We start from the raw sequence: 26,206 nt of genomic DNA, 5'->3' as shown, positions 1-26,206 counted from the left end.
TTCTGTAGGTGGCTCTACAGCTCTTAGAAACAGCTGTATTTCGAGGCCAATGGCTGATGTTACAGAACTGCCACCTTTTGGTTAAATGGCTGAAAGATTTGGAGAAAGCATTGGAGATGATAAAGAAACCTCACCCAGATTTTCGTCTTTGGCTTACTACAGATCCTACCAAAGAATTCCCCATTGGAATACTGCAGAAATCACTCAAGGTACCTCGATGCAATGTAGCATTTTACCAATGTGAGCTATGAAGTGGCTTTTTGTATGTTAATCCATGGATTGTACTAGTGATGGATTTATTTAACAGCTGGTAGAAACGGCAAACAGCTAAACAAAGTCTAATGACTTGCTTGGTATAAGTTTTATGTTAGAGGTACTTGTTCTCACAGCTTACTACACATGCACTATTGAGATCACTCCTAATAAGATATCCCAACGCTTCACTTATCCAGTTAATATTTACAGCTAATTACAGTAAACTATGGTACACTATTTAAAGTTTGAAAATTAGTTGGTCCCATAATTTGCTAAATAAGATGCATAAGCCTTCTTCTTCTGTGGATAAATCTTGGGGTCTGATGAGCCAAAATAAGTTAGGTCATTCTGCTGCTGCCCGTTAAATACAGTCATTCTTGCTCAACGTCATCTCTTAAATGTAAAAGTGCAAGAGAACTAAGGGGTGCAAAACATGCACCTCTAAGCACTCCAACTAGGAGGCAAAAGCAGTTGAGCCTGGCAGTGACAGGCACAGAAAAAGGGCACAATTTGCATTTAGGCAACAAACATGGCTATTTTCATTCGTTTTTGGTACTTCACACCTTTTTTCCTTAGCAAATGGTCCTATAAACTTCTACCATGAGCAGCTATTTGCTGTCTCTTTAGGAATGGTGTTTGAGGCAGGATGCTTGCCTTTCCTTAAGAATAAAGTTTCCCAGTTCCAAAGCAGGTATAGAAATTTTAAAAAATTGTCTTTAAGTTCAGTAGATGGAGTGTGCTCTTTGTCTTTTGAACCAATGCCTTATATATTCAGTATAGTCAGTTATTTTAGGTGTATTTCTTGTGATCTCATGGACTTTAGAACACCAGACTGCATCAGATTCCCTGAGGTCTTAAAGGAGCAGAAGCTGTAGCAGGCACTTGTGGTAAAAGCAAAGCTTTAGGAAGTACCCAGGGAATGGAAGATGGACATGCTGTCTCAGCTCGTCTTTCCCTCAGACATCGGTCAATTTAAATTACCAGATCAATAAGTCCTTCCAAACTTTCAGGTATTCCTACACAAGCCAATTCATCCTTCAAGGTCCCACTTAACTCTAAGTGAAACTGATGTTTAAGAGCCTTGTAGTTCAATTCAGAGGCATAAATGCGGAATTCTGTCAAATAGTCTTCTACTGGTCACTTGCCCTGCTGCAGAGATAGAGTTGGCCCATAGCAAGGAAGAAGGCATTCAAATCATACAGAAGTGGACTTTGGGTCTCAAGTAGACGATGGGCCCAGGTCTTTGGCTTCCCAAGTAACAACGAGATTTCCATGCAACCTTTGTTTGCTCAGTGGCTTTAGGGCAAAAAGAAGGCAACAATCATTGAGAAATGCCTGAAACTTCAGTCTGTCAGGGAACTGTTCAGGGAGTGGTATCATGGGTTCCGCTGACTGGTTGCACGGATACAGCTACTGAAGTACCAGCAGTGGAATAGCAGGAGAGTTGAGGAATAGCAGGAGTGCCAGGAAACTGTGGAGTAACAACAGTTCAGGGACTAGGCACTAAACTGCAATCAGACAGAGTAGTCAGAGGCTTGAATGGAGGATGGAGGTCAAAGACAAGGCCAAGGTCAAACTGGGGAATCAGTAAACCAGGGATCAGAAAACACAAGAAGAGTCAAAAGCAGGCCGAGGTCAAGGACCTAGAAGTCAATTATCACAACAGAACACTCAGTATCATTTACATTTAAAGACAATCACCTCGCATAGCACACAGGCTTCAGCATCTATTAATACTGAGTGCACATGCTTCAGAATTCGTGCATGCTAGTGTGCATCAAAACGTGCACGCGTGTGATATTTGACGTGCTTGCGACAGCAAATCCTAACCACGCACCTAGATGTGTGCAGAACCGCTTATGGGCGCCGAATACAGGACGCGACGGCTGCAGATGAACTCTGACATATTTATTAAGTCCTATATCCTATTTAGTTGCATTAATACAGCCCAAATAATCAAGCAGTGTACCCATGTAAAAACTGTTGGAAACAAATAATATTTATATTGTTACAGACACTGGCACCTAATTAATTTATAGCAGAATTGTATGAGATCAAACAATGTAAACCCTACAAACCCAATTCTGAATAGCACTTACTACTTAAAGTGCATGATGTACAGTATACCTAATGGGACCATGGTACCAGGCCTGTTGGGTTTGACGACTGTTTATGTATACTGCTTATATGTGTTTTTTATGTGGTACCAACTGCCGTTTCATGGATTTCTCATTCCATTGTACACTAGGTTGTTACAGAACCTCCAAATGGGCTAAAGCTGAACATGAGGGCAACTTATTTCAAGATCTCACATGAGGCGCTTGATTCTTGTCAGCACTCTGCATTCAAGTCCCTGGTGTACGTTCTTGCATTTTTCCATGCAGTTGTGCAGGAACGACGGAAATTTGGAAAGATTGGTTGGAATGTGCCTTATGATTTTAATGAATCTGATTTCCAGGTATGATCCAAGTACAACAATGATAATTCCTTGATGTGGAATAGAGTGTACCTTACTTTTCCCCATATTTCTTTTTCCCCATATGCCTTTTGCTGTAAGTTGCCATAATATTTTGGCCCTTCACCACTAACTGAATATGTATCTGAATTCAAGATTTTATTGGTCCCCAGAAAAAATGTCAAATTGGATAATGTTTTCAAGATAATTGTTACCATGGCATAATAGCAAAATGGCTTTTATTTAGGACTTGCGCCTTATTTTAGAAGCAATCACTGGAAATATTAGGGCAGCTCTGCATACAGACAAAAACAAAATGTCCTCTGCACTTACCCATTATTAAAATATATAGGACATTAAAACATTCTGTGCACTAAGCTGCTGTATATGTCCTGTATATATTGATAATGGGTGAGTGCAGAGGACCTCTTTTACTTTTGTTGCTATAGTATATACAGAAGCAATGGCCTGCTCCATTATTTAGCTCCCATCCTTCCCAGCTACAGTCAGGTGATCCCAGTAGTGGCCAATAAAGGGCAACAATTTGGGGGTTTTAACCTTGAAAGCAAGCAAAAACTTAGTCCCAGTGTAAAATGTATAATGAAGCAGTAGAATTCATAATGAATCAGATGAAAGAGAGTGTAGGACAGGCCAGATCAGGAATGACTTTGACGTGGTTGGCCAGCTTGAATATATTGCAATATATAGACAAAAATCCCAGTTTTGTATAAAGGAGGGCATTTCATTGGAGACCTGTGGGGGGCTAAGGTTCTGGGGAATCCTATGTTTAACACCTGGTTAGACACAGGTGCAAAGCTCAGCAGACATCTAGCAATGGTGCTGGCACTCCTACCCTAAGTAAATGAGCCTTATAGCCTACTTATCAATATTAAGTATCTCTGCCTTCTGTGGTGGGCAATGCACAGATTCTCTGGAAAGCAGAGGGGCTTCAAGTCCCATAATCCATCACTTCACAATGAGGGAGTGGTTGAATGACTCTGCCAGCCTAAGAGGGCCAGGAGAGTGGTCCTTGTGAATCTGATGCAGGTTATCATGGTTTACTTTGTCTGAGGAATCATGTATGACAAAAAAAAATATTTATTTATTCTGGTAGTTCAGTGTTTATGCATCTTTTTTACATAATCCCGACAAAATGAGCACAAGTTAAATGGACCCCTTTAAGGAAAACAGCCAGTGTTTGACTTCTGGAGAGGGGCTGAAGGGCTAGCGTTCTTCCGTCCTTCTCCTTATTACCAAGAACTCTAATGGAACCATCAATCTCGCTGGATTTGTGTAACCCGTAGCAATAATAAGATCATGAAATCTGGTATTTTAGCCTATCTGGGGCTCAGCCATATATAAACTCCCTCTGGGACTCTCAAGGTACAATTGTTTGCCAAATAACTAAACAGAATAGGAATAGAACATTAGATCCTTGACCTCTAAATTCCCTAGAAGATAGGACTGGTGTCTTGTACATATAAAACAACATCTTTGCCAATGATTGTTTCATGCCCTCTAGCTAATGTTTGGTGAGATAATTAAAACAGGAGACATAGACTGACAGAAAGGAATACTTAAGGAGAAGATGAGAAGGATTATGGTGTAGATAAATATTTTTTTCTTGGCATACCACATGGTTTATGGGGATTGCTACTGGGCACTGAGCCCCTGAGCTGATGCTGCGGCCATTCCATGCAGTCTTCAGCTTCTGCAGGGAGTGTTTCAGTGCAGATGGTAGTTATGTGGTATTTTGTGTTACTATCTCAGCAAGTTGAGCAATTGTACCCAATACAATAATTAGTTTGCTATGTACAGACTTAAATTGTTGAAATACATTTTTTACAGGTTTGTATGGAGATATTAAATACATATCTGACAAAAGCCTTCCAGCAACATGATACCAAGATACCTTGGGGCAGCCTTAAGTATCTCATTGGAGAGGTAATTCAGTATTTCTCTTGCCTTCCCACATCAGGTTGCTTCAATAACAAGAGACTTGAGCCAACAGCTGCCATTTTAATGATGCATGCCAGAGGTGACGCAGTGCCCACTGTAGATTTTAGTCAAATTGCACCCGATTTGCAAAAATGGGCACTCTTCACACAATTGTGGTGGTTGCTACCAATAGTGCATCCATGATTACAATGAATTACTAGGGAAAAGGTGCTGCATTATGGGTAAAAAAAAGACAATATGCATCTGAAATGTGCACTTTGCTCACTGCCATGAAGCACAGTAACAGAATCGAACCGATCACATGATGATGCTCTATAGCTGGAGCTGTTTCTCCCTCAGTTCTGAGTGGGAAACTTAAAGTCTTTGACATTTTTAGTTCTTACACACAATCAATTTGACATTTATTGGTCACTTTTTCAAATGCTTAGGATAACATATGTGCTCTGTGTAAAATGGCAGGTCATGTATGGGGGAAGAGCCATAGACAGCTTCGACCGCCGCATTCTTACCACCTACATGGATGAGTACCTCGGTGACTTCATATTTGACACCTTCCAGCTCTTTCATTTCTATAAAAATGAAGAAGTTGATTACAGAATTCCAGAGGGGACTACAAAGGATGCATTTGTTGGTAAGGGTGCACATTAGTCTTCATTTGAGTGATTGTATCAGTACAGGGGTGGTAGCAAATCTTTGTAGAGAAAGAGAGGCTGACTGGTGTTTGGGTGGTAATCCATGGCAACCAATCAAATATTTGCTTTTTTTGTTTTATTTTCACCTCTTTGAACATGCTTATCACTGACTAGTTGTCATTAGTTAATACCCAGGTGCAAATGTACCTATTGTTAGTAAATGCACCCTAGAGTGGCATACAAGGCTAAGATGCTTGCATCATAAATTGTTACCATTGTATTATTTTGTGTTACAGAGGCGATAGAATCACTCCCGCTTGCTAATACACCTGAAGTATTTGGCCTTCACTCCAATGCTGAAATTGGTTACTACACACAAGCAGCACGAGATATGTGGACCCATCTCCTGGAACTGCAGCCCCAAACAGGTATTAGAGTTTTCCCCGTGTCTGCATTAAATTGAGGGAAAATATTAAAACATATGCATGTGTATGAGGACCTTTCAGAGAATGGTATGGGAAAGGGCAGGATCCATTTTAATTAATGTTTATATGAGTTACAGGGTTACATTATGATATTACCTTGTAAAAAAGATTCTAGAGTAGTTGTAGAGCAGGGCTGATCGTGTGACCTGTAAGGACTTTGAAGATCAGATACCATTTTGTAAACCATAATTTCCTTAGAAATGATGTACTTGTAGCTGGCAGAAGTGCACAGAGGGTGAAAGGACCATGGATAAGGCTGATCTATTTTTACTATATAACTGTGGTCCAAGATTAGAAAATCTGGGTGGAGCCAACAACAGCCAATCAGATTTAATTCAGTGACTTCACGTTTTTCAAACCAATATGAAGTTTGTTCTCAAACTTCCCTTTCTAGTTTTAAAATGAAATTACACAAAATACAGACAATTTTTAACCACTGCATTATTCCTTCAGGTGAATCCAGCACCGGCATCAGCCGAGACGAGTACATTGGCCAGGTGGCAAAGGACATTGAAAACAAACTGCCTCAAATATTTGACCTTGATCAAATCAGAAAGAACTTAGGCTTAGAAATATCCCCCACCACAGTGGTGCTACTGCAAGAACTGGAAAGGTTTAACAAACTCATCATTCGCATGTCTAGGTCACTAGTGGAACTTCAGCGGGTGAGTATGGCAAAGAGCATGTGAGAGAACAGTTAAGCAGAAACATATCCTCAATAATATCTCTTATATTATATATATTTCTTATATAGGGAGCTGCAACTGTAACAAACAGGCACAGTTTTATTGGTTGCAAAAAAGAGCCTTCCAACAGACATAGCATAGTTAAAAACTCTTAAGGGCTGTAACACACGGGGAGATTATTCACCCGCAACAAATCTCCCTTGTCGCGGGCAACTAATTTCCTCGAAATTCCATCCCACTGGTGAAAATGTAAATTGCTGGTGGGATGGCATATGCGGCGCAGCGATTTCCCGAAGTGGTAGATTGTGTTATTTTAAAGGAAAATTATACCCCCAGAATGAATACTTATGTTAAGTGACCTATTAAAGAATCTCGCCAAACTGGAATATATATATATATCAGTAAATATTGCCCTTTTACATCCTTTCCCTTGATCCGCCATTTAGTGATGGGCTGTGTGCTCCCTCAGAGATCACCTGACAGGAAATAATGCAGCTCTAACTGTAACAGGAAGTAGCGTGGAAGCAAAACTGTGCCCATTAATTAGGAGTACCCAATATCACATACTACTAAAAAAGTATATTTTTATGAAAATGGCTTATTTAGATGAAGCAGGGCTTTACATATGAGCTTGTTTATGTAAAGTATTTTTTTTATGCGACCGCGTAATTTTTAGACGCGACTGCACCCAATTTTACATGACTGCGCCCAATTTTGCCGCGCAACAAATTTTTTTTACGTGCTATGCATTTTTCTGCAGTAAATTTTCACGGAAGTTCACAAAAAAATTTGCCAATGGTGAAATGAGGAAATTTGCTGTAAATTCATGCCTGGTGAAAAAAATCACTCAGTATTCTTGTGTTTTGTAAGAAGCACATAACGCATCTTGTTCCAACCTAAAACAACTCAGTATGGAAATTCTGGTAGGCAGAAAGGATGCTTTATCACAATACTTCAATCCAGATTTCAATTCACTGATATTAGTAATAGTTGCCCTAAGGACACTGCAGTATCGCAGAAAGGAGGGTCAAGTAAGGGAAAAGCTTTCTCACGAAGGTTATAAAAAGCAATTCCCTAATAGAATTGCATGTTGAGTTGTTGAAGAGATCATGCATACAGAATACTCAGGGTAGCTCTTACTGTACATTAGAATTGTGTATAATTTATGTAGCTCAGCACTGAACTCTTTTTAAGCTTCCAGTCAATGTTTTGGAGCAGAGAGAACAAAGCAACAATAAAAAAAAGCTAGCAGATCAGTTACATGAATTATATATTCAGTAATTATGGAGTATTCCAGTTTTGGACACTTTCTGCTTTATATTCCAATGTGCATTCTACTGATCTGTTCCACGTGCAGGCTTTGGCTGGAGAAGTGGGGATGAGCAGTGAGTTGGATGAAGTGGCTCGAGCACTGTTTAATGGGCAGATCCCTAACATATGGAGACGATTGGCTCCCGACACACTGAAATCTTTGGGAAATTGGATGATTCACTTCAGGAGACGGTTTAATCAGTACACATCCTGGGTAAGACCTAAGATTGATGGAATCAATACACATTAGGGATAATACCTGGCCTCTGTGTAGTAATGACCAGTACAATAATCCATCTACCATGGGCATTATGTACTATGGATATTTTACTTCCTACCTATAGTAAATGTTCTTGGATCAGATGCTACTAGTGTTACTTTATGACATCATCCTCTGTTATAACAACCTAATATCATGGCAAAAAGATAAAATGCTCTTTTTTGTAGGTGAATGAGAGTGAACCAAATGTCATGTGGCTGTCAGGACTTCATATCCCTGAGTCCTACCTCACTGCTCTTGTCCAAGCCACATGCAGAAAGAATGGTTGGCCTCTGGATCGCTCCACGTTGTACACACAGGTTACCAGCTTTCGCACACCCGAGGAGGTTACTGAAAGGCCCGGGCAGGGTAAAGTAGATAAATATTAGAATTCACATACATTAAGACACTGAAATACAGACAAAGGTACAGTTCTTGCATAAGAGCCAGTCAGATATAAGCATTTCTAGGCAATTTATTAATATTAATGTTGACGTCAGTTATTTAGGGCAGAACCATTTTATACAGGTGAAACTAGTACAATGCAGTGATTTAAATTGCATTCATGACATGATTAATATACAGAGATATCTGTGACGGTTGTGTTCATCCAGGGTATAATAGACAATGTACAGTAGTGGCACTGTAAGCAGTTCATCCATAGCAGTTCATCCATAGATTTATGATATACTGAGCTTGAATCAAATCAGCAGTTTCATCTCGCCACCTCAGATCTACTTAGATACCATTAAAATCATTTGGGAATTGTTTTTTTCAAATATGACTTCTCAAATGGGCAGAATCTTAATATTCTGCACACATTTGAGTACTATTTGATCAAACTCGATTGATACATTAGCCAATATTTTACACAGCTTCAACAAGGGGTTGGATGGCCCATAACAGGGTTATGGGAGATAGCTCTTCGTATAAGTCCGATCCGATTGCCATCTTGGAGTCAGGAAGAAATATATTTCGCCCTAGTAGGCAAATTGGAATGGCTAAAAAAAGGGGGGGTTGCCTTTTACTGGATCATCTAGAAGTAAGACAGGTTATATATAGGCATAATACATTGAACTCAAGGACATGTCTTTTTTCAACCTAACTTACTATGTTAGTGTATCAATCTGCCCTAGGGAGATTACACAAGATTAAGCTAGATAATGAAACACGTCTAAAAGATTTTTGATACATTTGCTCCTATGTTTTTTTTATTAAAGCAGATATCAGTGCCATCAGGAGTACATTTATTTTATCCCTCTCTTTTGTGATTTCTTCAAGGATGCTTTATTTCTGGTCTGTACTTGGAAGGAGCTGACTGGGATATAGCGAATTCATGTCTTATTAAAAGTAAGCCGAAAGTACTTGTGGTGGAGTTGCCTGTTTTAAAAGTCATTCCTATTGAAGCCCATCGTCTGAAACTGCAGGTAATAGCAACTTGCTACTTGGCCTTTTGCCTCCATTTTCCTTCTTTCATGGTAACATTATCATACATGCTATTGCATATTCTTATGATGGGGCAGCCAACTTGTTTGTACTTGTGCTTGAAAATGTTTCACTTGTAAGTAAACTTAAGTGTAACTGGGGAGCATAGATTATGGGGTGGTTTTAGCATCCCTGTACATTTGTATTTGTACCATCTGCCCCACTGCATTCTTCTAAAGCAGGTTTTATTACAGATAACTCTATGGTGCTATCTAGTTTGAATACTTAGGTTGCTTTTCAGTGGCAATACAGTGAAACCTCAATTTTACTTACACCAATTTTATGTTTCCCCTGATTTTACAAACATAATGCAGAACACATTTCCCTGATTTTACCCTTTTTTCTGGTCCCATGAAAACCATAATATATGGATTCTACTGTACTCCTGCTGAAGCATGTAATGTTAAAGATACAACTCATTTGTATCAATGCAAATTGCAAAACATGGAAATTCTGGGCACATTATGAGCCTTGCTCTAAAATTCATTTCTTCAGGGGGCCCTGCATATACAAACAGTATTATTTCCCTTTTAGAGATCTTATTATTTATTTTTTCTTATGTTTTATTATATGGTTTGGGGTGACACTGGGGATGCTGCTTTTAACACTTTGTTAAGGGTGATAGGATGGAATAAAGCAACAAAAAGAATAACTGAGATAGGTTAAAGCAGTGATCCCCAACCAGTGGCTTACAGGCCACATGTTGCTTACCAATCCCCTTGGATATTGTGCCCAGCGGCCTTATTTTCAAGTTCCTTGGAGGCAAGTTTGCATAAAAACCAGGTGTACCAACAAACAGAACTTCCTGTAGGCTGCTAAATAACCAATCACAGCCCTTATTTGGTACCCCCATGAAGCGTTCCATGCTTGGTTGCTCCCCAACCCCTTTTTACATTTGAATGTGGCTCACAGGCAAAAAAAAGTTGGGGACCCCTGTGTTAAAGGGACAAAAAAGAATGCCTATTTTCATATTTTTCATGTCTAGTTGCCTAGTAATACATGCACTTAAAGAAAAAACAACTACTCTTTTCTTCTATTGTAGATTAATACCATGTATGCAATATATTCTAGGCGACAGTGTGTGAAGGAGTTAGCTAAGGAGTGGGGCAGTAGGTGTAGTTCATCTGACTGCAGCAATAGATCTTGGCTTATTGCATAATGGCAATGCTCTGTGTTACAGAATACCTTCAGGACCCCAGTTTACACTACATCGATGAGAAGGAATGCAATGGGAGTCGGTTTGGTTTTTGAAGCTGATCTCTACACAACAAAACACAATTCACATTGGGTGCTGCAGGGCGTGTGTCTTACCCTCAACTCAGATTAGAAAAGAAAAAAAAACCCCCAAAGATATACCTAGAGAGAAATATTTTCTTAACTCTAGATTAATATATTTTGCGTATGCAAGCTGAATGCTAACATTTAAATAAAATATTTGAAATTGCAAATCAAGTTCCTGTTGTAAATGACTAAATAATGTGAGTCAGTCAATGAGCACAAAAAGATGATCATTATTGACCACATAACACAGTATTCACTCATGTACCTTTCATCCATTACCATCTCAATGGTTTTTTTTGGGGGGGTTATCTCCACATCCCATAGTCAGAACAGGAACATTGTCAGATGTCCAGGGAGTGGCACCCCTATGAAGTTTGCACACACACTAGTGTGGCCTTGACTGTGCACTCTTTGTAAAAAGTCAGAGATAGTCTATGACTGCTCCAGAAATGTCTTAGGGCAATGACACATGAAGGGATATATGTGTTGCTTTGACTTGCCAAAGTTGCCTGAACTTAGGAAAGCTGAAGGGACACATATAGTTTCCTACCAGCAGTAATATAAATCACATTCAGAAATTATTTACTGATAGAGATTAATCTTGGGACAACTAATCTCATCATGGGTCACATACACATAAAGTATTTGCTCATTTGGCGAGGGTGCCATACCAGTGGCTTTTACCTGATTTGGCAACAACACACCAGGTCTGATTGGTTGCTAGACAGACCTGTCAGGACCAGCGCTGCCTCAGGGGTCCTAACCGCCTGAGGCGGACAAGTTGATGCCACCCCCACGTGCTTACCTGTTTCGCATCAGAGAGGGGCATGCATCGCTAGTGCAGAGAGAGTATTGTGCTCTCTACACTAGAGGAGCTGAAATTCTGCTTTAAAAATCAGAATTTCGGCTTAAGTTATTTGCTGCCCCCGGTAACTTGCTGGGCGCTGCCGCCTGAGGAGAGTTTCTCGGATGGACAGCATCAACAAGCTGGTATAATCCTAGCCTGATGGGATTGTTTAACCTGCCTGACAGATAAGTGGCCAATATTTAGCAAGTTATCAAGTTGGACTGTAGGGGCTGAATTAGCATTATTTATGGGCCTGTGTATATCCACATTGAGAAACATAGCTCCCACACAGGAACACACACACAAAATGGAATGATTATGCAGCAGCAGCAGCTTTCTCATGCTGTATTTTCATTATCACACACTTGTTCCTGTGCATTAAGTAAAGTCATTATCACACTAACTTGTACCTGAGTGTATGGATGGTTTGTTCATTTATTAATATTGCTGCATGAATTAATAACAGGGCAAAGTTTGTCGTTACTGATTAATCACAAGGGAGGAGTTAATACCAAGTATATTTTTATAAACATCATTTATAAGCTGTACCGACAAAAAGCAATTGTCTTACTGCAGCAGAAGCCTGTATCCCCCATACTCCATGTTCTTCTTCTCTTTTTATAGGGATAATGTCCATTTTATTGGTTCTTTATGCACTTTACATTTACTTTCATTTATTTATATATCTTAAACCAAACGTATCATTTATAAATAATAAATCAGTGGTTTATCACAAGAAAATTGATTGGTGAGATTAAAATTGAGGAGAAAAAATTCAGTTCCAGATTTCCCCATAGCTTTTAATAAAGCTTTTTGTGAGACAAGTTTTTCTCATCAAATTTCATCTGGCTTTATAGGAAAATCTGGAAATGAATCAAAAAATTGACTCTAGCCCAGTATTTCTTAATTGGTTATGTTAACTCTGTTAAAATCCTTAAAATGTATGGTCGTCTTAAGGCTGATGCCTAGGCAGATCTACCGCATTTCAAGAAAAAAAAAAACAGCTTTTATTCAAGATGACTTTGTTTAATGCATACACTTTTTGGAAATGTCAAATGAAGTATAAAAACGTTTTGCACTTAAAGGGTCAGTAACGCTAAAAATTGCTTCCTATACATTTAAATACACTGTACTGGCACACTGAACTGATAATAATTGTGTATTTACTTCCAAAGCTGCTCCTTTAGTGCTATGCTAGCAGTCATTCTGGATCCAGTTGGCCTGTGGGGCCTGTTTGCATAGCACATAAAGCATCACCAGTTGGAATACATTGGTTTTAGTAGAAAGGTGTGGATCTTTCTTTTGAATATATGAAAAGGAAATTTAGTGCATTTAAATAAAACTTAACTTTTACTTCATAAATAATTAAATTACCATTGCTAGCATATTTAATAATAGTAGCAGGATACCAATACTATAATTACTTATGTACTGAGTAAATGATTTAATTCACCCTTAAGTTAAGTTTTATTTAAGTGCACTGAATTTCTTTTGCATATATACATTCAATGAGGTGGCAGACACCATGAGCACATAATTATTTACTTTCAAGCCAAACACAATAAGTTACAATCTTTCCTTATCTCTCTAAGGAACAGCAATGGCTTTCCCTATCAATCGCTACTGGATAAATTACCCTTAGTGTAAATAACAAAAGCCAGAAGTACAGTGCCTATAAGTACATTTCAGTAGGGGTTGTGTATCTCGTGTGATGCAAAACATTGATTAGTAATATGGCCTGGGACAGACACACTGTTGCCCTGCAGTGTCATGCCTTCAGACATGGCATACAGTCTGCTTTTCTCCATCTGCGTTTTGTAAGCAGGTGGAAAGAACCGGATCTGCTCATCATCAGCTGCATAGTGTTGGCCCCAAAATGCACGCTTCTGCAATCTCTGCCCCATGTAGCTGCACTCAGGCCAAAGCTGCTGATGAGAATGGGTCCGCTTCTAGCCACCAAAATGCCTACAAAATGTGGATTGAAGTGGACCATACGTCAGGTCTGACTTTGCCCAAGTAATGTGGGATTTCTTATATCAGGGCTGTTCAGCCTGCAAACAGCTGTTGGACTTCACTATGAGTATCTCTACTAATGGCAAAACCTTAAAAAGACCTTAAAATTCCCCAGTGCAAAAACACTAATCATATCCTTATCATTCCTCACCCAATCAAAAACCACAGAAGGACTGCTGAAAGCTTCTGAGCCCAAGTGCCACTGCCCTGGTAGCACTGTGGATAGTTTCACCCTTTGAGGGCATTTGTTCTGATTATAGGTGCACTTTATGCTTCAATATGATTTATATCATAACTGCTTGGAATGATAAGAAATTAGTAAAACACTGTAATCGCTTATCAAGGCTAATTAGCATCTTACAGAACTGCAGCTTTATTCAAAAGCCACTAGAGGGATAAATGCTGCGTCATGAAGCAGACAGGTCTGTTAATATGATATATGCAGTTGTGGCAAGACTTGGCAAGCATTCCAGCTTGTAGGATTATGTCTAAGGAGCGACAGCATTAAAAAACATCATCCCGTACTAAATATGGTAGTGCCAAAATTAGTCCTGCCGTAAATTCACATTACACCTTCACAGAAAAGCTGTAAACATACAAAAAGTGTATAGAAACACAGAGAGGCTTAGAAAAAAATAACAGTAGTCTTAAATGTAACTTACTTACACATACATGTATATTATTGTCAGTGCCGCCAGAGGAAGGCATTGTACTGCAGCGTGGGAAATACAGAGTAGGAGGAATTAGGGAAAAGCACTTACTGTGATGCTTGCCTGTATAATATTAGAGTAGACTAGACTGAAGTAGTTGTGTGTGTATAGTGTGCTTTGTCTAGCACAGCCAGATATCGCACATACTGGGAGCAAGCATTACAGAGACATGTAACAGCAGCACTTGCTTAGTGAGGAGTCACTTTCAATTGGTGCTTAAGGGCAGTCCCTTTCATTTTAACATTTGAGAATTGGTTTATATTTGGCATGCAGGTTACAATAGTACAGAATAAAAAAAATTACCCTTATATTCTGTCAGGCCGCAGAGTAAATAAAAAGCATATTTCTGGTTACTCATTGCATTTAAATGTGCCTTAAATAGTTCTGTCAGTTCCTGAGTGCTTCCTTACTATTTTGCTTCCATTAACTTGATCCACTGCTAAGGTTTCAACTTCCGGCTGGGGAACGACTTGGCTCTGCACAGAAGTTGCATGGGGGATACGATGAGCTACCCCAATGTGGGCCTTCTGCTTCTTCTCTTTGGCTGGGCTGCTGGAGTCAGAGCGAATAGGAGGGATAACTAGTGGCCTCTCTTTGATCATCTGTGTTTCTACAGACTGCCTGGCCAATAAAAATGGAGTTGGGTCAGGCATGGCATCCACAGACTCTCGCAGCATTATCTTTCTGCCATCTGCTCCTAGCCTGTAGACTTCTGCAAAGTCAGCATTGAGAGGAGTAGAGAGGCTCTTTTTCATTCTGCGTCTTGGAGTCTCTGGTAGTTTCTCTTTAGGAGGGGCCGGCTTGTAACTGGAAAGGACTGGGCTACCTGGCGGGGCAATATCAGTTGTCCCACTTGTAGAACTCAGCAGCTTTTTCTTGGTTGCATGTAGCTGGGAGGTGAGATAGGCAATGGTGCCGGCTCTCTGCTCTAGTTCACTGGAAAGCATGTTGAGCTTATGGCTCTTCACTTTTAGTTCTTCCAAATACTTTTTCTCTCTTTCTTTAATTGTGTTTTCCAGCACCATAATCATTGCATTTTTCTGTTCCAGATCTTTTAGCAACTCATTATTCTCAGTTTCTTTGACTTTTAGCTCAGCTTCCAGTTCCTCACATTTTATCCTTAATTCGTGGCTTCTTGACATACCGTTTCCTAGGAAAATAAAGAAGAGGAAAAAGAAATTAGCGACCAAAAACCATATATATGTAATTGCGTAAATGAGCATCAACTGTATAGTGATCCATTTACATATTCTTACCATGCCTTCTATGTGTTCCATAGCATTGGGCCCACTGTGCTTTTATGTTACTTTCTTTTTTATGCTAGCAAAAGAGCTTGTTTTTACTTTCACTTATCAGCTTGGTCAGAATATATGTGGGCTATTGAGACAAATTAAACCGGACCAATAAATATATTTCTTGCTGTAATCCACTAAGTCCTGTGAGTGCCACTGCTTTTCAGTCTCAGTATACATATATACACACACATATGATGTATGTGCCCTTCTGCTCAAATTTATAAAATGTTAGTCATCATATCATCTTTTATGCCATCTTGGTCATGCTATAGTCACAGACAAAGGACGCTATCTTTGTGATTAGAGAAAATGATTAGATTATGGGGGATAAAATGGGTGGTGAGTAAGTCAGAAAGATGAGATTTGTTAGGAAAGAAATGATGAGATAAAGCACAAAACAGTGAGAATGACATTCCTTACCTGTCTCATCTGGGCTTTTCAGGATCAATTCGTATGTCAGATCTAAAGAAAAAAATAAATAAGAGTTTCAGATGAATCACAACAGGTTTAAAAGCTAAAGCAAGCGGGAGAGTGACAATAGGTGCTTGTAGAAGGGAGTACCTAGTTACCTGTGCAGTGCTGCTGTAGGCGGCGGATCTCTGTATGCAGGCCTCTCAGCGTGTTGGCATGTTCCTGCTGCAGGAAGAGTAGATTCTTCTGGGCACTATGGAGCTGGTTCTCTAGATTAGAAGTAGCCATGGCAATGTTATCTAAGAGAGAATAGGGAAATATCTTAGTAAATAGCTCTGTGACACTAAGGCTTATACATTTCACCGCCAGAAATGCCAGCTAACACAGCCTGCCCCCACTGACAGCAGTGTTACCAGGCAGGAATATATATATAGCTGTATGTAGGTGAGACGTGTCTGATGCAGAAGAGAAGTTCTAACACTAGAACTAGAATTACTATACAAAAAAAAAACATTTACAGATACAAAGCAGCATAATTGGAAAAAAAAATAAAACCAGTAAAGATTGGGGATCTTTTATGCAGAAACCAATAATTCAGAAAACCCACAATAAGGGCATTTCGCCAAGAGTGGCTTTAACAAAAAAAAAAAAAAAAATCTTATTTTTTGTCTGGACTGGCAATCTTTGGATTCTGGCAAATGCCAGAAGGGCTGCTGTAAGATGCCATAGACAGTCGCTATATAGTGGGCTGTTGGGGAGGGGGGCTGTTTGGGCCTCTGTGTACTCGAAATGCCAAGGGCCTATTTAGAACCCCAGTCCATACCTGGTCTGATTCACCTATTCTCTGTATTAATGGACCAATACCTTGTAGTTGCTGGAAAGCCCTGCCACTGTCATCCTGAAACCATGCACATAAAGTGATATGAAAGCAGCACTGGTACTTCAGTACCTTAATGGTTAGGTCTCCTGAATCTGACTCTGAAGCAGGGATAGTTTATGGCACCACAGGCTCCTTCTAAAGGTCTTTTTCACTGCAGTTTATGTCTAGATTTTATTGTGGCAGATGTAAAACCAGCTATGATGGAATTTAAAAGTAAGGAATATGATAGTGTTCAGTAGGGAAAATAATTTCAGAGACATTAAATGTAACACTATCTCCTGTAACTCTGATTTCTCCATAGCCTAATTAAATAAAAATATAACAGTTTGTTCTGTGATAATTCCTGAATAAGGAAGAATAAGACTACATTGTGATAGAGATGATAGCAACGCCAAGTGCTACTAGGATACGCAGCACTGTGCAATATAGAAAAGTACACACTGGGAGGCCGAACATTATAATAAATAAGTATAAATATACAGAGATTAATAACCATGTGGTAAGAGACAAGGTAGGAAGGAAGTTCCTGTCCCATAAAGCTTACACTCTAAATATGAAGAATGAGCAACAGCCTATACAGACCTATAGTTTTAGGTACTGCTATTGTAACCTTCTGTTGTGATTGGATGGAGTTACAGGTTAGGAAGATAAGTATTTATTAGACACCAGATACTAGAGACCTGCAGTGGGTCGGGAACCCCCAAAGCGATTGGGTAAAAAGTACCTGATCTACCAAACGGGATGGCAGTCCATGAACATCCTACCTGGGGTCTCTGGGTCAGCTGTGGGTCTTAGCCCTTCCACCCACCCCTGACGATTAAGCAATTTTTTCCTTTGCCTGGTTGATCAACCTCCAGAGTGACGTCACTTCCTGTCTGGGTGTTAGGTGCGGGTCAGGTTGTGGTTGGGCACAGGTCTTCCTGACCAGACCCGTGCAGGTCTCTACCAGATACTACATCATCTAGTTGTTGTTATGTTATCAGGGAAACAGCATTACAGGTATGGGACCTGTTATCCAGAATGCTCGGTACCTGGGGCAGCTTAGTTACCATAATGTAATATTTTAATTATTTGATTAAATTGGCGTCTATAGGAGATGGCATTACTGTATTCTGGAGCTTTCTGGATAATTTTGTATAACAAAATAGCAGGAGCTGCCATGGGAATTCTAGTAGCACCGTTGCCATTCTTTTTGTGGGCTATATGGAGGAAATATTAATTTCCCATCAGAATAAATCAACTAGAAGGCGATGCTTTCTAACTGATTTATTCCTTATTTGGCACCATACAAGGTAAGAACTTGATTTTATTAGGTTTATTCCACTGCAGCACCTAGGATGTATCTTGGGATCATCTGAGAGAGTATTACATTCTTTGATGTTAAAATGAAAGTGGTGGCTAACGGGATATAACCATTATTGTTCCATATTAAAGATGGATCATTATCACTGATTAAAACCTGAGAGATTTCACCCACCTGGATTAATAAAAGGGTTAACACTCTCACAGTATTTGAATGTCTTGAGAAACTACTGACTGTGGGAATAAATGAAAGGAAATAAGATTCTAGTAAAATATATCTAAGGATTGTGTTTTATAGATGCCTCAGAGAGCTGGGCTGATTGGCTCTGGAGGGGAGGTTAGATGACTGAAAAGTACAGCACTTGTGCATCAGTAAAAACCAGAGTCTGGGGTAGGGAGATGAGAAATGGAGCAGTAATAGAGAGTCTGACAGATATCAGGCAATCTATACTGTAATTATTCTGGGACTGTGAGCTCTGGCTCCATATAGCTGCACCATCACTCATCTTACTTAACGTTTGCAGACCAGATTATAATGAAATGGTAATGTTACCCACAGACTTTAGGCAAGGAGCTGAGCAGTACGGTAGCCAGACAGATATCTGGGGGCACATCTGGCCCGCAGGCTTCCAGCTGCACAGCCCTGTACTACAGTTACAGATGGGACACAGAAAAAGGGTAGCTGAATGAATATAGGATTTAATAGGAGAAATTTTAAGAGAAGGGTTTCTTTTTGTCCATAATCATACACATAACATAAAATCATTACAACATGAAAGTAACCCCTTCCTGAATATAATTATTCTGTCTGTACATGACTAAACAGGCACCTCCAGCCCCTCACAGGGATTACAGCAAATTACAAATTATTTGTAATTGCTGTTGAAACCAACACTTGTCTGTTATTTGCTATCTATTCACTGCTCATCATTACTGCAATGAAGCAAGGATCAGTAGTCACTCCCCCTGAAAGCAAAGGCACCATGGATTCGGCAGTCCAAGCTGAAAGGGCCAGTAGAAGACTACTGCTATGTTATCGGTGCAGGTATGGAACTATTATCCAGAATGCTCTGGTGCTGGAATTTTCTAGATAAGGGGTCTTTCTGTAATTTGGATCTCCATCCCTTAACTCTGCTAAAAATTATTAAAACATTACATAAACCGAATAGGATTGTTCTGCCTCCTAAGGAATAATCATATCTTAGTTAGGATCAAATACAAGGTACTGTTTTATTAGTAAAGAAAATTATTTTTAAAATTGTTAATTATTTGATAAAAATGTAGTCTATGGAAGATGGCTTTCCCATAATTTGGAGCATTCTGGATAATGGATTTCCGGATAACAGATTTCATACCTGTATATGTAGACAGGACTAGAAGTGCAGGGAATAGCAAAGAACAGGTACTGCCTGTAACTGGTACCTGGTAATTCTATCGAAATAATTTAAACTTCTTTAGTTAATGTATTCTGGAAAGTTGCCTAGAACTAAATATGCTTTCATTATGCTAAATTATATATATATGGGACACATTCTTTAAAGAAGTATAGAGGTATTAAAAGAAGATACAATATTCTCCAAATGCAGGACCAAGCTATGAGGACAGGTTTGCATTCCATACATATTATCACACATGGGTGCAAGCCTGGACTAAATGAGAAAGACACTAAGGATATGTTATTGGCAACTCGACTGTCAGCATTCATCGAAATGGTGCACCAGCTTTTGTGGGTACTCCTTCCTTAAGGTGGTATTATTTCATTTTCTTTTTGTGTTTGGTTTCTCAGGAAAGTCTGTGTAGTGTTTCAGTTGAGAATAAATGAAGTAGGACATTTGCCCACAGTTCATTCTTATACCTTGGCAACTGAGCAAAACTCAAACAAATCAGGTCGCACAAACAGTGACTGAGAAACCTCATTGGGGGAAATGGAACAATAGTAACAATGCCTACCCTATGTCTGATACCCGGCAAACGTCCCAGTTCCAATAGCAGCTCAGTAAGTGCTAATGCTAATTACTTGCTAAAAGAGCTGGAGCAAAGCTGCACCAATGATATTGTCTGAAAAAGTGTTACACAAAATGGAATACTCCATTTATACACCTTTATAATAAAGGATGGTGCCACTGCAGAATAACAGGGCTTCTTAACCTTTCTTCCCAGGGGGTCCAGTCCTGGTATTCAGTTTTGACAACCAAGACAAGAAGGGTCATCAGCCATATAATTAACAAGGTAAAATATTTAATAGTTATTTTAAAAAATACTATCAATATTAAGGGGAGTAATATTAACCCAAAACTAATAGTTAAGAATCCTTAAAATCCTTAAAAGTGAATGATAACCTAGCAGGATGTTGCTTCCCTCTGTGACAGGAATTTAGGAGGGGTAAATACAAAAGAAGCAAATAACCAGTAAGTCACCACTCATAGTAATTCTGGAGGAATGTGGGCAACTCATGAAGGCAGGGAACTTACCCCATTTATTGTGGCCAGCAAAGGTTTTGGGGAGGGGTTAACCCACCCTTTGTCAGAATAACCCCTGGTGGTTACAATAATTGGGGTAAGCTCCTAGCTGCATGTTATACATAGAGTATATTTTATGTTTTGTTTGCAAGGTATGATGTGTGCCAATCATCTAGAGGGGGTCTTCATCACCATTAGAGGAGTGTGTGGATTATAGACTGTGTGGCTCAGGGACAAAGGGACTTGCTGGGCAGACTATTGAACTACATATGATTTTTTATCTATACATGGTTGTGTCTCTTGGTTATATTTATAACAATCTAGGTGTGTATGGTACCTTTTCAACAGAGCCTTATTCCTCTTTAAAACATGCTTCAGGAGCATCAGAGTGCTTCCACATAAAAGGCCACATTCTATTCTGATCCAACTGAATTGTAAAGGAAAACTATACCCCCGAACAATGTATGTCTCTATAATCAAACCCTGCTTTATCTAAATAAACCATTTTCATAAAATATATTTCTAGCTGTATGTGCCATTGGGTAATACTAAATAGAAAATTGCTATTTAAGTACTAAGTGCCACCCCCTGGGATCACAGTACACACAAACAAACCAAGGCACACATACATGTTAGGCCACATCAGTGAATTAATGGACAGAGTTCTGCTTTTTACTCCCACACTCCTTCCTGTTACAGTTAGAGCTCACAGCCCATTACAAAATGGCGGCTCAAAGCAAAAGGTCAATATTTAAGGCCAATGATAGCCTTAAAGAGAAGGTTTTTATAGCCAGTGTTGGTTGAATGACACATACGAGAATAAATGGAAACAAATGGTCACTTAAAGGGGTACTGTCATCCTTCTAACAATATGCTGATCTCCTTTGAATGCCTCCAAAAGCTGATCCCAAAATGGCTGTAAACTGTGTTACAAAATGCAACTCATTTACTCCACGTGTTGTATACTAATGCAGCAAGGCAAAGTACAATTTGTGTGGCTTCTGTGGTGCATCCAAACAACTGCGGTTTTTGTACTCCCCGAGTGCCCTATGCGGCAGCAGAAGAGCAAGGTGGGCACTGCTGAAGCACAGCAAAGAACTAACTCTGCAGCTCATGATTTACCTCACTTAAATGAATAACTATCATACACCACTGTGTTCCAAGGCTCCTCACCTTGATCTGCTGTATCTAATGACTAGCCAGAATTCCAATTCACCTTGAGCACTTCTGTTAATAGTAGAACAACTGTCTGACATGACAAAGCACATGTAATCAAAGGAATATGAGCAAAACATGTAAAGTGGTAAAAACCACACCCGTGTCTGCTTTAACTAATGGAGAGATTATTTACCCAGCAAATATATATACTATTCCCATCGTATTCACATGTTACAGCAAATACAAATACAAACTGTAAAGCATGTGTAAGCATGTATCTGAGAGTAACCAGCTGCAGTTATATGAGTCTCAGTTATTATCAAAGTATCAAAGCTATTCTTCTAATTCATTCTAAGTTACATTTAAAGTATGACATGGCTGTAAGATTATTCCAGCCTCTCTAATATCTGGTAGATAAGAATCCAGGCTGCAGGGATCCTGTTGTGATCCTTATTGCAGTTGTTTAGGAGGCACAAGTGATAACTGTAGCATTTAGATGACTATGCTCAAAACATTAAGCTAAATTTGCATATTTTTAGTACTATGATGGCACTTACCATTAACTAACTGTCAGAAAGCAATGTTACGGTGAAGACACACAGAGCTACTAGTAGCAGCTACTTGTCAAGGATACTAAAACAGACAATACTGATCATTTACTGATAAGTCTCTACGTGTGTTTGAGGAAATTCTCAGTATGGCAGGGGATTTTCTGGCATTTAGTAGCCGTGACAAGTAGCTGCTACTAAGTAGCTCCGTGTGTCTTCACCCTTAGAATGTGTTGGCAAGCAATGCAAAATATACAAGAGTGATGCTGTCTTATCTCACTGCCTGGAAGCAACATGTATGCCGACATATTAAGTTACTATAAAAACAATTATCTATGTACACATATTTATAACAGAACACATTTTTAAACGAACATAAATACAGATATGGGATCAATTATCTGGAAACTCGATATTCAGAATATTTATATAATTATATTTTTTTAAAAAATTCCTTTTTTTCTGTAATAACAAAATAGTACCTTGTACTTGATACAAAACAATCCTATTGGGTTTAATTAATGTTTAAATGTTTTTCTTAGCAGACTTAAGGTATGGTGAATTTACAGAAAACCCAGTTCCCAAGAATTCTGGATAACAGGTCCCATAACTGTATATTTATTGAAAACTCTGCCTTAAAGGATACAGTAACTAAACTGTAAAAATAAAAAAGGCACTAGCAAGCCTGACAGTTATACGAGTATAATAACATTGTTGCACCGTATCAAAACTAAACAATTTTTCGCAATAGCATTGATCATGGAAAAGTATCTGTTGCACACGTGACTTCCTGCCACCAAGCCTAGTGAAGGACACTGCAGTGAGCCTCTATGAGCCCAATATGGCTAATTAAAGCAGACAATAACTTGATAACAAGGTTACATACAATGTCAAGCAACGGTTGGGAACTTTCACATACGCACAGCACTGTCAACAAATGCATGTTCATATAAGGTTCACATGTGTCAGACTGGCCCTAAAATAGTATTTCTGCTGTAAATTCAATAACATCCTGATTTTCTGCAAACTTTTGCCCACATTGGGAGTGACACAATAAGGCGTGAAGAAAATGCGTCCAACGAGCTCTGTGGCGAGCCTGCTGAACTACTCGTGGGGACACTGTAAGCAACATTTTAGCAATCACTCCAGCAGTAGCATCATGTACTGTTTAGATTTAAAAGAACCGGTAACTACTTTTTTCAGCATGGAGGGAAGGAAAACACCCTACCTTGGAGGATTCCATAGAGAGAGAGGCAGGAGGCACAGCACTGCTGTAGTTGGAGATGGTTGATGTCATTGATACTCCCAGGAGCACACAGAATGGATAGGTCATAATGACACATGGGCCACGCAGCGCTCTCTTTGTTTCCATAAAAGCATGAATTATTAAATGACTACGGCTAATAGGCTCCATACAAAGGCTTCACCAGAAAACTGTCTTACACAGCATCTTATTAATATCAGGACACTTGCTTCCCAACACTCAAACAAGGCATACAAAGGGCACAACAATGGGCAATAATTGACCTAACCGCCCATATTGTATTACATATGAGGTGTGGCAGAGTCCTATGGAAAGAATAATAATGTATCTAATAATAGGAATATAAATATCCATGCTTATCAATAAACCCACTTCAAACATCCCACAGAGAGCAGGGAGCTCTGTATAAGCACTTATTAGCCTCAATCACTAAAGGAAATCTTCCCCATACAGCAAAGCTGAGATACCAGTGAATTTGCCAGCAAATCCAGCCCAAAGGTTAGTGGCCAACCCATGGCCCCTCAGTAACCCAGTAGTTGTAGTACTATAAGAGGACAGGGGTTGGACAGCCCTGCACTCCATCTGCATTGCGGATAACACTGACTTTAGTGTGGGTCACTAATCACCATTGTGTGTCTCCCAGCGCTAGGTGCTGTAATAGTGATGCGATGTACTAATGAGGCGCTAAGCACCAAGGAGGTGTAGTATGATCTCAGTGACTCCCCCCATAGCCGCAGCCTGCACCCACTCACCCACCGCTCCTCATCAGCATGTGTATGGGCTCCTCACACAGGGGCTTGCCGTGCCATCCCCGGGCAGGCTACTGACTGAGTGGAACAGAGACAGGCTGCTCCCAGCCCCGGGCATGAGCAGAGGAACCCGCCCTTAGCGTCCCATGGGGGTCACGTCCATCCTGCACACTGGCGATGCCCCCACTCAGCGATGACGATGAGCCATTAGCGCGCCCCCCTCCCTCTCTCCCAAGGCAGATCAGAGAGATCACAATGAGATTGGGAGGCAAATCCCTAGCACTTAATGATGCCCTAGGAGCGCTGATTACATGGCAAGGGCACAGTTATACCAACGCACAGAGCTCCTCCCTATACAACTGCAAGAGAGATAGAGTGCAGGAATGATGCGCATATATAGGGCAGGAATAGCGCCAGCCAGGGACAGGTGCACTAGCTATAATACATACCGTCTCTGTGCGTGTGTGGCGTCTCTTTCTGCCAGTCAGTGGGCGCTGGGAGTCATGCTCTCTTGTCCCGGCACCCAGTGCCCTTTCGCCCGCGCCAGTCAGTCCGGTCAGCTCCGTTCTTATCTCCCTGAGCTACCGACCACAATAAAGCGGTGCATGCCGGGAGGCCTCCTGTAACTCGTCCCCAGGGAGGAATAGGTTATTACCGTACAGTCATGTGCCCCTTACTAAGCGTTCTACTGCCACTCGGGCCCCCCAGGTCTGCGCCAGCGGGCTGCAGGGAAACACGCAAGCGCAGGGCTCAGGTGCAATGCGGTCACCATAGCAACGGAGTGACCCAGGAAATGAGAGAAAGAGTTGCAGTGACAGGGAGGGACAACCTCTGGGCGTGTGAGCTGCGCCTCAGTGCAGGGAGCTCATGGGGCGGCTTCTTCCTTCTGTATTATTGTTGTGCGTAGCGCACCGGCACCTCTGGCTTGTACTCTCTCAGGTGCTAGAATCTCAAAGCGAAGGTGCCATTCATCAGCAGCAAATGTTACTGAATGAAATATACCATATGTGTCCCTGCCTACTAGTTTGGGAGAGAAATACTTAGTGGTGGCAGAGCGAAGAGTCCTGCGTGTGACTATGTTATCAGCGGGGAAGGAGGGTGGTTTGTCTTTATCCCACAAGCAGTAGGCACGGCTCTGGGCAGGACTTGGAGTCAAAGTAGGCCCTGGCATTTCAAGTACACAGAGGCCAAACTGCCCGATAAACAGTGACTGTCACTGGCACCTTACAGCAGCCCCAGAACTCACAGATTGCCAGACCGCCTGGCAGGGCTCTCCACCAATGCAGGTCCCTTTGGACTGTTTTTCTAAAGTTCCACACAGTGCCATAATAACTTGCCTCAAAAACCATATGACAGCTTTTCCAAACTATTATCACTTCACTATCTGCAGATTTGTTTTAGAAAATCCCAATAAAAATAGCAAAATGTTCTCTCCCTGCCGCCATACTGTATGGAATAAAAGCTCACTTTAGTCCAAAACTGCTAAACTTTTTGCATAAAATTGGCCCCCAGTGGTAATAGGTGTTACGGGTCATACATTTGGTACAGTTATACAGTTCATTATGGAAAATCTGTGCCTGTTCGGCCAGAATAAAGGCTTTGTAAATATTAAATATTTGATATTCTATTCACATGGCAATTGCGCAGCACAATGAATGGTGGAGGCCCTTCAGTATTAATGTAAATTGCTCTACTGTGGCCTTTTTGCTCCAACAAACATTAGTTTACATAATTTCAATAGCAAAGCAGGGAGATAATTAGC

At 40.2% G+C, this 26,206-nt stretch overlaps 2 protein-coding genes across 6 annotated transcripts in view; one reads left to right on the top strand and one right to left on the bottom strand.

Annotated features, from left to right (window-relative positions):
* The window catches only part of dnah10 (dynein axonemal heavy chain 10), a 73,717-nt gene extending 62,738 nt beyond the window's left edge, over positions 1-10,979 (top strand). The window contains exons 70-79 of the mRNA XM_012969076.3: positions 9-209; positions 2,504-2,713; positions 4,559-4,654; positions 5,129-5,300; positions 5,598-5,729; positions 6,240-6,451; positions 7,830-7,997; positions 8,231-8,411; positions 9,324-9,469; positions 10,708-10,979. Of these exons, the coding sequence (XP_012824530.2) occupies positions 9-209; positions 2,504-2,713; positions 4,559-4,654; positions 5,129-5,300; positions 5,598-5,729; positions 6,240-6,451; positions 7,830-7,997; positions 8,231-8,411; positions 9,324-9,469; positions 10,708-10,854 (1,665 nt within the window). The 3' untranslated portion in view covers positions 10,855-10,979. The remainder of the gene's footprint in view (positions 1-8; positions 210-2,503; positions 2,714-4,558; positions 4,655-5,128; positions 5,301-5,597; positions 5,730-6,239; positions 6,452-7,829; positions 7,998-8,230; positions 8,412-9,323; positions 9,470-10,707) is intronic.
* Positions 10,980-12,660: 1,681 nt separating this feature from the next.
* ccdc92 (coiled-coil domain containing 92) lies at positions 12,661-25,261 on the bottom strand. Of its 5 annotated transcripts, NM_001079326.1 has the most exon segments (5): positions 12,666-13,529; positions 13,929-15,528; positions 16,094-16,135; positions 16,243-16,383; positions 24,894-25,211. In NM_001079326.1, coding segments are annotated over 3 exon segments (948 nt in total). In that variant the 5' UTR covers positions 16,373-16,383; positions 24,894-25,211; the 3' UTR covers positions 12,666-13,529; positions 13,929-14,752.
* Between the last annotated feature and the right edge of the window lie 945 nt (positions 25,262-26,206).

This window comes from Xenopus tropicalis, chromosome 1, assembly GCF_000004195.4.
Source record: "Xenopus tropicalis strain Nigerian chromosome 1, UCB_Xtro_10.0, whole genome shotgun sequence".
Lineage (NCBI taxonomy): Eukaryota > Metazoa > Chordata > Amphibia > Anura > Pipidae > Xenopus > Xenopus tropicalis.
The sequence above is the reverse complement of the archived record's forward strand: the minus strand, read 5'-3'. Positions and strand labels throughout refer to the sequence as shown.